Here is a 14,458-nt window from a genome sequence, read left to right on the forward strand (position 1 = left end):
CTGTGTACATGCTTAATTAAGGCAGCAGTGTTTACTAAGAAAGGTAGGTATTCTATTGGATCATAACGATTCGTGTGACACAGTTTCTGGAAACAGTTTACCATTAGCAGTGTACAAAAAAACGAGTGACTCCTACTTAAAATAATTAAGTAACTGATTTCATTACTATTTTGGATTAAAAAAAGGAGAACGAACACAACATTTCAGTTCAACACATTTTTTCAGTTGTAATTTTATGTTCTGAGAGACCAGGGGAAATGATAACAGTTCTCAAATAAATAAATTATATTTCACGCAGCTCAAGACAAAAAAGTACAAAAGTAGAGTATGCTCTTTGTTTATGTACAGGGCTGCCCCAGCTGACCATGTGTGTGTGGACAGCAGGAGTGATGAGCCCATGACCATCTTTTTCACTAGTGGAACCACTGGTTCACCCAAAATGACCCTTCACAGCCACTGTAGCTATGGCTTAGGACTTACTGTCAATGGCAGGTGTGTTTCTTTTCATACATTTTCAAGTGAAGTGTATGCTGTATAGTAATGCATGAGAATAAAAAATGAATCGTTGTATGTATATTTAGATACTGGTTAGACCTCACTGATGACGATGTGTTTTGGAATACCTCGGACACTGGCTGGGCTAAGTCTGCATGGAGTAGTGTGTTCGCTCCTTGGACACAGGGAGCATGTGTGTTTGTACACCATATGCCACGCTTCAACACACATGCTGTCCTTAAGGTAAATTTTTAATTAATATTGTTATTTTAATCAACACATCAGCATATATAATGACTTTACCTGTCAGTCTCCAAGTGTCACGGACCAGTGGCTGAGTTGAAACAGACTCACCGTGAGGCAACACCATCATTTAAGGCCAAATATCAGCCATAAGAGGAATGGGGCACATTTGAGCCAAACATTTCTTATTATTTGGATCCTGACTTTTTACATAGTGTACTGCTCCAAAGCCATCAGATGGGCAACTTTGCTCTCTATCTCATCGTCAATAGGAGCTTCACCCACCTTCTTCCAATGAAAGGGATGAGGCCACCTCAAGTAATCAGACAGTCTGATATTTATTGGGTCCATGCTGCTGTAGTGATAATGTCAGCAGTCCATGTTTTCAAAACAAGCTCGGACCCTGTGAGTCTGTAATGTCTCCCATTCCAGTACTTATCAGAAACAGAAAAAGCAGGGAGTACAGAACAGATAGTGTAAATATTTCCAACTTAAAGTATGTCCTTAGACATCAGTCAGATCTGGAACCCAAGTCCTTTGTTTTAAAACTAGCTGATAAATCATTTATAGTCAGTGAACTTATCACCTCCCACAGTTTAGACGTTTTGCTTTTAACAGAAACCTGGCTACAAAACAGCACCAATGCTGCTGTGCTTTCAGAATCCGCTCCCCCAGACTATAGTTTTAATAGTGTATGTAGAGAACACAGAAAAGGTGGTGGAATAGCCGCTCTGTTTAAAAATATATTTCATTGTAAACGTAAGCACTGTGCTTAAAGGTGCACCTCATAGCTTAATACTTACTATTTACAGACCACCTAAATACTCTGCAGATTTCATTGATGAATTTACTGAGCTGCTAACAGTCATTTCAACTGACTTTGATCACTTTGTCGTCTCAGGAGACTTTAATGTGCACATAGATAAAGCCTTGGACAAAACTACTAAGGAACTGTATTCTTTACTTGATGTCTTTGGTCTGTCCCAGCTGTGAATGGACCCACCCACAACCACGGCACACACTGGACCTGGTCATTACCAAAGGGCTGAATATTTAATCTCTATCTGTGAAAGATTTAAGGATCTCTGACCACTTCTGTGTCTTTTTTAATATTGAAACCACTCCAGCTGTTGAAACCTGGTCTGTCAGTGTGAAGTTAAGATATTATTTTACCGAGAACACGAAGGAGCTGTTAATGGAGGCTATGTCAAAAACACGGTGTGTAATCTCACTCTCCTGAAAGTGCTCATGCGAACGTTAACTCCAAAGCTCTGAATCTTATTGACTGATTGGCCTCTGAAAACTAAAACTATCTGGTAAGAAGAAAGCACCTTGTCGAAGCAGCATGGGGTAAAATCCAAGAAAAATGATTGCAGAAAGGCTGAGCGTAAACGGAGACACACTGAACTATACATTCACTTGGAAATTTATAAAGAGAAACTCCAAAAATGCAATTTAGAAGTTAGAAAGGCCAGACGAACCTGCTTCTCTGAGATCATCAGTAAAAGCTCTAATGCCCGCTCATTATTCACAGTGTTTGATCGTCTGAGAAACCCACCACCACAGGTTTAACCCTGAACTACTCTCTGTGGAAAAATGTAATGAATCTGCAGCTTTCTTCAGCAATAAAATTCTAAACATCCGACAAGCGATCCTCAATACATCTAATGACAACAGAGCTGTTCAGATACAGCCTCAAAATCTGAAATGTACCCTGTCTGAATTCACTGCTATTGATCTGAAACTAACATGCATTAGACGTGTTGCCTGCGCACTTTATGAAGGAAGTCTTCTGTTGTTTATCTGAGGACATACTGCAAATAGTAAATGGGTTTCTACTTTCAGGGATCTTCCCTCAATCATTAAAAACTGCAGTAATCAAACCTCTCTTAAAAAAGAACAGTTTAGACAGCACTCTCCTGAACAACTACAGACCAATCTCTAATCTTCCATTCATAGGCAAAATTATTGAGAAACAGAAACACATCCACAGAAACTGCCCTCATAAAGATCCTAAATGACATCCGTCTAAACTCAGACAGCACTAAAATATCTGTGCTAGTGCTTCTCGATCTTAGTGATGCCTTTGATACTGTCGATCACAGCATCCTTTTAGACAGACTAGAGAACTGGGCGGGGCTTTCAGGAACAGTTCTTAGCTGGTTAAGATTGTATCTAGTGGTTAGAGACTACTTTATTGCTATTGATAATTATAAATCAAAACGAATATCATTGACCTGCGGAGTTCCACAAGGATCAATTCTTGGGCCTCTACTGTTTAACCTTTACATGTTACCACTTGGACAAATCCTCAAAAGTAATAAAATCACCTATCATAGTTATGCAGATTACACTCAGATCTATTTAGCTCTGTCACCAGGTGACTATAGTCCAATTGACACTCTCTGCAACTGCCTGGAATCAGTAAATAACTGGATGAGGGACAGTTTCCTTCAACTAAACAAAGATAAGACAGAGGTGATTGTGTTTGGCAGCAAGGAGCAAAGACTTGAGGTCACTACTTAGTTTAACAGCAGAGCTCTAAAGACTAAAGGCCAGGTCAGAAATCTTGGTGAAATCCTGGATCTCAACTTTAACACCAAATAAAGGCAATAACAAAATCTGCATTTTATCACCTTAAGAACATATCAAAATTCAAAGGGCATGTGTCACAACCAGACTTATTAATGCATTCATCTCTAGCAGGCTGGACTACTGCAATGGTCTCCTTACTGGACTTCCCCAGCTTATTCAAAATGCAGCAGCTAAAACTCTTACCAGAACTGTGCACATCACTCCTGTCCTCAGGTCACTGCACTGGCTCCCAATTAAACACAGGATTGATTTTAATGTGCTATTAACTGTTTATAAATCAATAAGCTGCCTCGGACCAAAATATAACTCAAATCTGCTAGATGTGTATGAACCTAGTGCCCCTCAGATCATTCAGGACTGGTCAGTTCATAGTGCCCCGGGTCAGAGAATAATGTAGATTTACTTATTTTATTTCTAGTACCATTTTAATAACTCTCCTTTTTTATTACTATGTTTTTATTGTTTTAAATTTTACTGAATAGCTTTTAATAATTTTTATTTTTTTTTATGTATTTTTAAATTATTTATTCTGTTTTAATCCTATTTTATACTTTCTAATTGTTTTTATTTTCTTTTACTTTTTAAATTCCACTGTAATCTGTCTGTTTCACTCTTTAAAGCACTTTGAATTGCCATTGTGTACGAAAGGTGCTCTATAAATAAACTTTTCTTGCCTTACCGATGTAAGTATTTTACGTTTTATTTTAGTCAGTTAAAAGTAAGGTTTTATGTTTGCTGACCACATCGTTTACTTGTAGGGGCAATAACTGGAGAGGTTGATGTTAAATCTTAAATAAATGTCTTTGCCATTTTTCTTTAGACTTTGTCCTGCTATCCCATCAGCACTTTCTGCACAGCTCCGACAGCCTATCGGATGTTAGTACAGGAGGACCCATCGAGGTGATGCCTCAGCAAACTCATTCTGTTTGATTTAATGCAGTGCAGTTTTCATACTGTGTATAGAATTGTTATGTGTGTGTGTGTGTGTGTGTGTGTGTGTGTGTGTGTGTGTGTGTGTGTGTGTGTGCGTGCACCAGGTTTCATTTCCAGGCTCTGGAGCACTGTCTGTCTGCAGGAGAGCCCCTTAATCCTGAGGTGATGAGTAAATGGACTGAGCTTACGGGCCTGCACATTTATGAGGGCTACGGACAGACTGAGACTGTGAGTATAGGAATTTAAAGGTATAATTACTTTCAGCCTTAATAATATATAGCTATTTTTATTTTGGTATACACTAGATTCATATTAAATAGCGTAAATATTTTTGTAACGCATCATTCTCTGCATTGCAGTTGCACTGATGTTTTGTTAGTGTGTGTTGTGCTGGTGTAGAGTGGATCAGACACAGCAGTGCTTCTGGAGTTTTTAAACCCCTCAGTGTCTGGACTGAGAATAGTCCACCATGCAAAATACTGATTGGCCAGAGAGACTTGTCAATCATGACGAAATGCAGACACTCAGTACAAACTACCCATCTGTAAAATCTATAATTTGCTGCTATACGTTAAAAACAAATGAATAATGCGGTAAATCAGAGTGCATTTACTATTAAGAATCCAGAACTATATTTACGTGACCTTATGTCAGTTACCTATTATACTGTCGTTCCATAGGCAGGGTTTTCTGTTGGTTGTGTACTAGGGACATGCAGATACTAGTTGATAGAAACATACAAACCAAAGGAGCTTCTAATAGAAGAGCTTTATTCTGATTGACCTTTTTTCCTTTAAGAGTGGAATTGTGGCTAAATAGAAACTTGTTGCCTGTATTCAGTGAAAACTGAACTTCAGTGAGAACAGTGAACCTACATTTTTTTTATTTAAAGGTTTCTATATTATTTTTTGTAAAACATTTTACAAGTAGGTTTATAGAAACTAGCCCCAGGTGAGCATTGCATAAGAAATATGAAACCTTATATGGATATAGAATCCTTTTCTTCTCTGGTTGGCATCAGAGCACAATAATAAAACTTAAGAGCAATACGAATATATATTTATGGATCCATGGCATCAGTCCAGCGCCGTGCCATCCTGGTCAGAAACTGGCCTAAACTATTACTTATGTACATCTCAGTTATGTGTCCTAGACGTTCAACACATTCAGCGTATGTACACAGGTACAGCAAACGTCAGACATGAAACGATGGCAACAATGTGTTTCACGGTTTGTAACACTGCTAGGTAAGTGTTCTTTTAGCCAACCTACTGTGACCACATTGGTTTATGACTATTTTAACTGTTTGTGTCTTGCAACCCCAATTGGAAATCACACTGACTGCTCCTACGTTTGTGTGTGGTGTCATACCCGGTGTGTGCAGCTGCTTAGAGCTTTAGTTGTTTCTGGATATCTGTCCTTTTATAGTTAAGTTGCTATTTTAATCTTTAAACCCCATTTCCAAAAAAACAAAAAAGAAAAGATTGGGACATTTTGTAAAATGTTCATTTCCACTTGAAAAATGTTAACAATTAATTTGCTATGTTCTTAAGTGTTTAAACAGTGTAATAAAAAAAGGGTGTAAATCAGCGATGAACATGTCTCAGTCCCGGGCATTGTAAATATCGTCCAAATAAAACGTATCTTAATTTTTTAGTTTTGTACATCATTTGAACACAGTAGCTGTCCTTCACATTGTGATAAAATGTCATGATGAATGGGCCAATAGAAATGCTCCAGAAATACCTGGGATAAAATCCTTTACATAGACTTCCATTGAAAGTTAAGTTTTTTCCCTTCTTCTGTAAAGTTGCTATCTTTGGAGTTACAAGTCCTGGTTAAACTTAGGATGCAGAGGCTCGAAGTTGTGCTGACTCTTTTTGTGGAACTGTGCGTAAAGGCGGATTGGCTATTTGGTGTCCCACCCCGACTTTCAAAGGATACTAGACTCGAACAACAAACTATTCCTTAATTAAATGAAGGAAGTTTTGGGTCCAGATGTAAGAATGTGAAGGTAACATTGACACAAGTGGCCTTCATTTAAAATGTAAAACTTTCTACTTATTTTTTACAGCATATTCCTGCTTCAAACCTTTCCATACACGCAACTTTGCGTGAGATGCACAGAGTATGCAACTTTGTTTATTGCGTTTTTTTAATAGCCTGTTTTGGAAGCTCCCCCCATCATCAGGTTACATTAAAAATATTGGTTAAAATCTATGTATACTTCTGTGTATGACGTCCATGTTTCAACGCAAACAATGAAAGTTTGTAATAAATATATTGGTTCATTACCAGGTTCTGATTGCTGGCACTTTTAAAGGCATGGAGATCAAACCTGGGTCCTTTGGAAAGGCTTCTCCAGCATATGATTTGCAGGTAAAAAAATTAACTCCAAAAAACATTTTCAAATACTTGCTTGTCCTTGGCATTTCTTATGGATTTTAGATGTTGCAAATGTATATAGTTGTAGATAAATTATTATAAATGTATTGTGTAACTTTTGCTGTGGCTGTAGGTGGTGGATGAAGATGGACATATTGTTCCTCAGGGAACAGAAGGAAATCTGGCGATCCGTGTGAAACCATACAAGCCATTCTCCCTATTTGCAGAGTACATAGTATGTACTTATTTTTCTTAGTCTAAATTGGTAAAATAATATTCAAGAAAGTCTGTTACCCTCACTTTTGATACTTTAACATCCAGAAGCTTAGGTGGCTGAATCCTGCTTATGCATGTTTTTTTCCTCATATATGGATGTATTTAATGAATTTTTCATGTCACCAGTGGTTCATCTCAAAGGCACATCATTTGGGGAAACCTGGAAATATGAAATGAATAGCTTAAGTCATAGCTAACAGTGCCCAGTGGAGTATAGAGTTGAGAGAATGTGGTACCAAAAGAAAGAGTAACAGTAGGAAGATGATTGGCATATAATCAAAAAGTAGGTGATTTTCCTTACTTCCTCAAGTAATTCAATTAATTAATAAAACAATCATGCTTGTCCCTACTATGCATTAGTTTAATGCTTATTCTTGATTTTGAATGACTGGCAGTTCTGATTTCTTTCTCTGGTTAAAATTTAAGCTAAATTAATCTTATATTGATGCATATTGTAATTAATCTTCTTCACAAGTGTAGCCAGACTTGATATTTCTTGTGCTTTCTGCAGGGGGAGCCAGAGAAAACAGCAGAGTGCTACCGTGGTGATTTCTACCTGACAGGTGACAGAGGGATGATGGACCAGGATGGATACCTGTGGTTCATTGGCAGAGCTGATGATGTCATTCTTTCTGCAGGGTGAGGAACACGTGTGAGAATGGTGATGATAACAAAGAATTTCTTTGGGTTCTGTATGTGCTGCTTTCAGTATTATGGCATATTATTACCTTATAATACAATAAAAGTTGTAATGGATGCTGACCTGTATCTCCTCTGAGGTCAAATTTATTTATTTATTTTATTTTTCATTTAAATCTATAGATTACACAAAAAAGTAGCATAATCTTTTTAAAACCACATGCATTCAGAAGTGTTAATTATTAAACTATTATGATAATATTGACTGATGTATGTCAAATGTGGTTTCATAAAGCACCACTGACAACAGCCTTCCTCATTGCAAAAGAAAAAGTGATTTGCTCAAAACAAAAGGATTTCAGCTGGAAGTGTGAACCCTAACCCTAACCCTAGCTTCATGTTCTCCTAGCTTCTGATTGTCTGGTTATTTCAGATACAGAATTGGTCCATTTGAGGTGGAGAATGCTCTAATAGAGCATGAGGCTGTGGCTGAGTCTGCGGTGGTTAGTAGTCCTGATCCAATCAGAGGAGAGGTAACATGCTCAACATTATGACCGGCACAGTGGAGCAGTAGATAGTGTCTCTGTCACAGCTCCTGGGTCTTGGAGGTTGAGGGTTTGAGTCCCGGTGACTGTCTGTGAGGAGTGTGGTGTGTTCTCTCTGTGTCTGTGTGGGTTTCCTCCGGGTGACTGTCTGTGAGGAGTGTGGTGTGTTCTCTCTGTGTCTGTGTGGGTTTCCTCCGGGTGACTGTCTGTGAGGAGTGTGGTGTGTTCTCCCTGTGTCTGCGTGGGTTTCCTCCGGGTGACTGTCTGTGAGGAGTGTGGTGTGTTCTCTCTGTGTCTGTGTGGGTTTCCTCCGGGTGACTGTCTGTGAGGAGTGTGGTGTGTTCTCTCGGTGTCTGCGTGGGTTTCCTCCGGGTGACTGTCTGTGAGGAGTGTGGTGTGTTCTCTCTGTGTCTGCGTGGGTTTCCTCCGGGTGACTGTCTGTGAGGAGTGTGGTGTGTTCTCTCGGTGTCTGCGTGGGTTTCCTCCGGGTGACTGTCTGTGAGGAGTGTGGTGTGTTCTCTCTGTGTCTGTGTGGGTTTCTTCCGGGTGACTGTCTGTGAGGAGTGTGGTGTGTTCTCCCTGTGTCTGTGTGGGTTTCCTCCAAGTGACTGTCTGTGAGGAGTGTGGTGTGTTCTCTCGGTGTCTGCGTGGGTTTCCTCCGGGTGACTGTTTGTGAGGAGTGTGGTGTGTTCTCTCGGTGTCTGCGTGGGTTTCCTCTGGGTGACTGTCTGTGAGGAGTGTGGTGTGTTCTCCCTGTGTCTGTGTGGGTTTCCTCCGAGTGACTGTCTGTGAGGAGTGTGGTGTGTTCTCTCTGTGTCTGTGTGGGTTTCCTCCGGGTGACTGTCTGTGAGGAGTGTGGTGTGTTCTCTCTGTGTCTGCGTGGGTTTCCTCCGGGTGACTGTCTGTGAGGAGTGTGGTGTGTTCTCTCTGTGTCTGCGTGGGTTTCCTCCGGGTGACTGTCTGTGAGGAGTGTGGTGTGTTCTCTCGGTGTCTGCGTGGGTTTCCTCCGGGTGACTGTCTGTGAGGAGTGTGGTGTGTTCTCTCTGTGTCTGTGTGGGTTTCCTCTGGGTGCTCCGATTTCCTTCCATGCTCTTGGTAGGTGGATTGGCGACTCAAAAGTGTCTGTAGATGTGAGTGTGTGTCACCATGTGAAGGACTGGTGCCCCCTCCAGGGTGTGTTCCTGAGTAGGCTCCAGACCCACTGCGATCAGGAGTGTGTTGTAGGCATTAAATTCAGAATTCGTCTTTTATTTACAAAATGCAATCGGTGTGTGCAGTGAAAATGTTGGAAATATTTTCTTTGTCTATTTATAAATTATTGCCATTCTTAGCTTTAACATAGGTTTCCTCCCACTTACTTGAGTTTTCCATGTCTCCTCCTCTCTCAGGTTGTAAAAGCGTTTGTGGTGCTTACTCCAGATTTCAGATTCAGAGACCAGAGTGAACTGATTAGAGAACTGCAGACACATGTGAAGAAAGTCACAGCTCCATATAAATATCCCCGCAAGGTACATGCACTTCTCTAAAAACTGCAAATAATTTACTTTATGCAGTGACATAATTTTGGGAGTAGGACACCTCCCCTCAGAGCTGTGTGTAGCCTGCAAACTCACGTCATTTCTGTGTCGGACAAACTCGCCGCACATGGCTCATGAGATGGACCTCGACTCGACTGCTTTGCAATGTGAGCTCCCTCCTCCGCTCTGGGCTTGTTTCTGCTGATCCTCTGCCACCATCAGAGGACTGCATTTGTTTTTTTTTTGTGTCTTTTGCTTAAGCTTCATTAAAAACAGGCTCGGAATCTGCAATATATCACATTTAACAGGGCATGGGTTCAGTGATTGTCAAAAATGCAACATTGGAACATAAAGTAAACAACACAAAGTAATAATTCGGATAGAACTCATCTCCTTCTTCCCTTGGAATACTGCCTTGTTTAGACACAACCCTTTCTGTTCCTCCTGTTCTCTCTCTCCTTTCCTCCTCCTTCTCTCTCTACTCATCATCCCACCCCTCCCAACCCTCTCCCTCGTTGTAGATTCGCCCTCCTCCTGCACACTGCCTCTCTACTCATCATCCTGCTTGCTCAGCTCTCTCTGGGAGCTCAGCACAAATCTCCTCACTGCACAGCTCCCTCATTGTCAATTCAACTCTCCTTTCATCATCCCATTGGACCATTGTCACAAACCTCCACTCTGCAGCTGCACTGCTCCTATTCCACAGCTTTGCAGCTTGTGCCCTCTCTCTCTCTCTCTTCAGGTGGTGCTGTGGACCTTCACCCCACCCCCTCTGTTTTGCTGCTGTGCTACCTCCAGTCTCTGATATTCCATCTCATCCTTTTAACAAGTGCTGCCATGGAACTTCATTCCAATCCCCTCACCTGGCCCCTGCCCTCACCCAGCCTCTAATTTCCCTATCGCTGCCCTCTTCCTCAATTTCAATTCGCTGTCTCACATGCAGCTTCTCCTCCTGCCTTCACCATCTTTTCCATCATCTTTTTTTTACCGTCACCACGCTTGAGCTCTTCATCACCATTTGGATTCTGTCTTTTATAAAAATGAACCCCAACTTTTATGGAAGCATATGAGCACCAGCTGAGATAGGGCTCCTTCACATTCTTGGGGTTTTCTCCCAGGACCTCAGAATAAAATTCAGATTCAATAATTACGTTTGCATTTACACTACGGTAGACTTCTGCTGATATTTAATTTAAGCTGAGACCTAAATGATTTGAGAATATTCATTTAATTGAAACGTATTTCCTAATTTGAAGAAATGTTTCTTTTGATCGATCCAAACTGTCAAAATGATCATTAAAAATGTATTCACAGAATATGCATCTGTCCTCAGTGACTATGTTTCAAATTAAATTTTCACCACGCGGCAAAACGGCAACATTCAAAAGCTAAAGGCAAAAAGGGCTTTCCTCCAGGCACACACTAAAATGGTATTGAAATAAAAAAATTATAGATATATAATATATAAATAGGGTTTTTTATATTGATGTATTCTATTTGTGCGTTATCCAAAAATCAGTATAAATCTGAAATATTCACTAAGAATTAGGTCAGGATTAAGTCAAAGAAACTAGACGATTGATTACATGCTTTAAACTGATCCAGCTGATTTTATTGCAAATAGTACTTTTTCTTGTATATTGAGTAACTGAAATCCCTGTCTCCGTAGATCGAGTTTGTGGACCTGCTGCCGAAAACAGTGAGTGGTAAAATCAGAAGAGCTGAATTAAGGAAGAAAGAATGGGAGCAGTTGTAGTCATCCTCCTCATCTGTCATTCACTGCAGGACCTGTTCCACTGACGTTTTAGTGAGAATCTGATTTTGTGCTAAAACCTGAATCAGCTCATAATCCGCTTAAAAATCAATGGATTATGTGACTTGTTAAATCTGGAATTATAGAACTGCAAACTTTTAAACGTATTTTGAGAAATCAGTCGATATTGATCTGCGCATACCGTCCATCCCCTCTGTAGAAAAACACTGCCAGTTGAATGGCACTTTGTGGTGGAGCTGCTCCAGTCGTGTCAAGCATGAGCACGTAAAACACAACTGGCTTTCTTTTAAATCTCCAGTGTAGATTTCCCTGTGGTGTGGAGGTGTTGTACCAGTGACACTCTGTAGCGCTTAGAAACAAAATGAAGCAAACGATTGACTAGCCCCCTCTCCAGGATGTGATTCTGCCATGTGCCCAGTGAAGCGTGTTGATTTTCTTTAAATTGTTAATTGCCTTCAGTCTTAATTATTTTTATTGTTTTTAACTTCCTGCGATCAGGAGAATTGATTATTGTACCCTGACTTCAGGGCTTCAACTCTTGGCCCATTAGAGGGTCTCAGTGAAACAACTGAGAGAAAAGAGTTTTTCAAAGTAGAAAACAAATGGTGCAGCCATTGTCCAACAGCGCTGCCACAAGAACAGTGTGTTCCTCAGCTAGTTGAAGGCAAAAACTACTTGCAGCTTTGCAGACTACTCTGGTAAGTGATGGCTTCTTGCAGTGTCGTGTGTGCGTTTGTGAATCAGGACACAATATTTGAAAACTGTTTTATTTCATTGTAAAAATGATATTTTGTATTTGCAGTTCACAGTGTTTTAGTCATGTATTTGTGAGTGTGTTTAGTATTTGTTTCGCTGTTGAACACCGTGTTGTAATGGTTTTCAAATTGTATTACATCATCAGAATATGTTGTTAATTGGTGATAAATGATACACATTCATACACAGCACAAACAGCGTGGAATTCTATTGGGTTAGTGTCCTCTGTGCAATGCTCCTGAAACCACACATTATTTGAAAAAGATTTTACAGACACCATTTCCAGAAAAGTTGGGACTTTTTTAAAAATGCAAAAAAAATGAATAATCTGTAATTTGTACATTTTCCTGAAGCTGTATTTGACAAAACACAAAAGAAAAGAGATACCACATGCTTTCACTAAACAACTTTATTGTATTTTGTAAATGAACACGTTTAGTGATTGACGCCTGTAACAGACAGATACGAGTACCACTGTGTTACATCACCTTCCTATTTAAACATTTGGGTTATGATGACACCAACTGTTAAAGTTCTTTGCAAGTGATTTTCTTTTTTTGCTGTTGCCTGACTTTTGCACTGTGGGACAGCCCAAGCAGAAACACCGGTTCCTCTGACAACAGCATGTTTCTACGTTTTGGAGTCCAGAAAACTTTAGTGTTTCAGCATATAATTTGATGCATCTCTATTTTTTAAGTTTGCATTTCTTGATTTAGCGCTGGAGTGTGACAAGGTTTTTCCGAAGTATTCCGAGAGCATATTTGGCCATGTTTATCACTGTAGCATGACCGTTTGGAATGCTATGCTGTCACTCATATCATCACTTGCCTCTACACACAGAGAGATAGATTAAATGTTTTTACGATATTATGCAGAACACATGGTGAAATATTGAAACCTTACACTGGACATTGCCACAATTTATTTTTTTATTCTCAAACCACCATTTTGTACCTAATCATGATACTTCAACTGTTCTTCAAATGAATTTTGAATACACCCTTTTACATTTTACTTTGCCTTTGTTGCAGTGTGTTCAGGTCTCAAACGTACACAATAAAATTCAGCTGTTTAGTGAAAATGCTGGATACACTTTCTCTGTGATTTTTCTGTTAAAAAAAATACCCACATATTTAGTTTTTTTCTGGAAATGGGATTTGTACAAAACCACCGTTACGTCTTCACTCAGAAAACTGACAAACACAAAAAAGACTAACATTTTTCTAAAACCAACAAACCCTACACTCTGGCTCACACAGCATTTCCACTTTAAAAAGCAGTTTGAGTTACTTTTCATTACAAGCCAATCCGCACTTGGTCTTTTTTTTTTTTTTGCATGGTCTGCTGCTGTTCTCTTTGTTTTAAAAAAAAAAAAGACGTGGGCATGAGAAAGGACCATGAAACTTTAGATTTCATAATGCATTATGATTCCAAAATGCAGATAAATAAGTAAGGCCACAGAAAATCATTCTAGACATGTTTACATTTATGACCTCACACATGTCACTGGTGGGATAGGAATATTTATAATGTTCAAACATAAGGCTCTGTCCAAACATCTCTTTACGCTCTCTACCCCTGCCAAGGTGAAGCTTACGTTCTAATATCGCTCACTTAATATAAGCACTGGTCCCTGTTTGGTCAGCCTCCCCACACTCTACACAGTTATGCAAAAGCTTGATTCAGCAAACCCGTGTGTGTTCAGTGAATTCTGTAGCAGCCCTGGTGAGCTAGTCTTCTGTTGATCTGCTCGTCAGCCATCCTTCAGCAGAAAGCCCACGTACCTAAAAGCGTAGTAAACATCAGTCAAACTGACTGAAATAAACTCATTAAAAAAGCCGACCCATGTTGGAAACATCATATGCAGGATATATTTCCTCTATTCCGGAATGTTTATCCAGTTTCCAGTCCTGGATTTGTTATTAGTGGAAGGTTTGTTACATTAAGGGCTTAATTAGCTAACAACGCTAAAATCTGGAATCTGACATTTTTAGAAAAGGAAATACAATTAAATGTCAATCAGCCATATTAATTTAATTATTATAATTAATAAAAAATGAAATAATCTGCAACAGAAAATAACGAGGCATTAAGTAATATAATAATTAAATACAGATTTACCTGTTTGTGAGGAAGTCACATGTTGGTATAGAGCTGATTGCCTGGTGTACGTTCATAGCTGATATTTCTCTAGGAGCTCTGGGAGGGAGAGAAAGTAAGAAAGAAGGAAAGAAGCTGATTTATTTATTGGCTTATGGAATGGCACAAGAAAAAATAAAGGGGATATTATATATATATAA

At 39.5% G+C, this 14,458-nt stretch overlaps 2 protein-coding genes across 8 annotated transcripts in view; one reads left to right on the top strand and one right to left on the bottom strand.

The window, feature by feature from the left end:
* LOC136677825 (acyl-coenzyme A synthetase ACSM3, mitochondrial-like) overlaps positions 1-12,213 on the top strand; it is a 22,481-nt gene extending 10,268 nt beyond the window's left edge. The window contains exons 4-13 of one of the 4 annotated variants that reach the window (XM_066655483.1): positions 349-492; positions 582-738; positions 4,154-4,233; positions 4,371-4,494; positions 6,565-6,645; positions 6,785-6,886; positions 7,439-7,566; positions 8,000-8,099; positions 9,500-9,619; positions 11,298-12,213. In XM_066655483.1, the coding sequence (XP_066511580.1) occupies positions 349-492; positions 582-738; positions 4,154-4,233; positions 4,371-4,494; positions 6,565-6,645; positions 6,785-6,886; positions 7,439-7,566; positions 8,000-8,099; positions 9,500-9,619; positions 11,298-11,384 (1,123 nt within the window). In that variant the 3' untranslated portion in view covers positions 11,385-12,213. The remainder of the gene's footprint in view (positions 1-348; positions 493-581; positions 739-4,153; positions 4,234-4,370; positions 4,495-6,564; positions 6,646-6,784; positions 6,887-7,438; positions 7,567-7,999; positions 8,100-9,499; positions 9,620-11,297) is intronic. The other 3 variants (XM_066655484.1, XR_010796437.1, XM_066655485.1) reach the window with 3 other exon arrangements.
* Positions 12,214-13,200: 987 nt separating this feature from the next.
* The window catches only part of LOC136677823 (YEATS domain-containing protein 2-like), a 37,546-nt gene continuing 36,288 nt past the window's right edge, over positions 13,201-14,458 (bottom strand). For all 4 annotated transcript variants that reach the window (XM_066655480.1, XM_066655482.1, XM_066655479.1 and 1 more), the window contains 2 exons: positions 14,280-14,357; positions 13,201-13,942 (listed from right to left, as the gene is read on the bottom strand). In XM_066655480.1, coding sequence (XP_066511577.1) covers positions 13,912-13,942; positions 14,280-14,357 — 109 coding nt within the window. In that variant the 3' untranslated portion in view covers positions 13,201-13,911. The remainder of the gene's footprint in view (positions 13,943-14,279; positions 14,358-14,458) is intronic.

Source organism: Hoplias malabaricus, chromosome Y (assembly GCF_029633855.1).
Source record: "Hoplias malabaricus isolate fHopMal1 chromosome Y, fHopMal1.hap1, whole genome shotgun sequence".
NCBI lineage: Eukaryota > Metazoa > Chordata > Actinopteri > Characiformes > Erythrinidae > Hoplias > Hoplias malabaricus.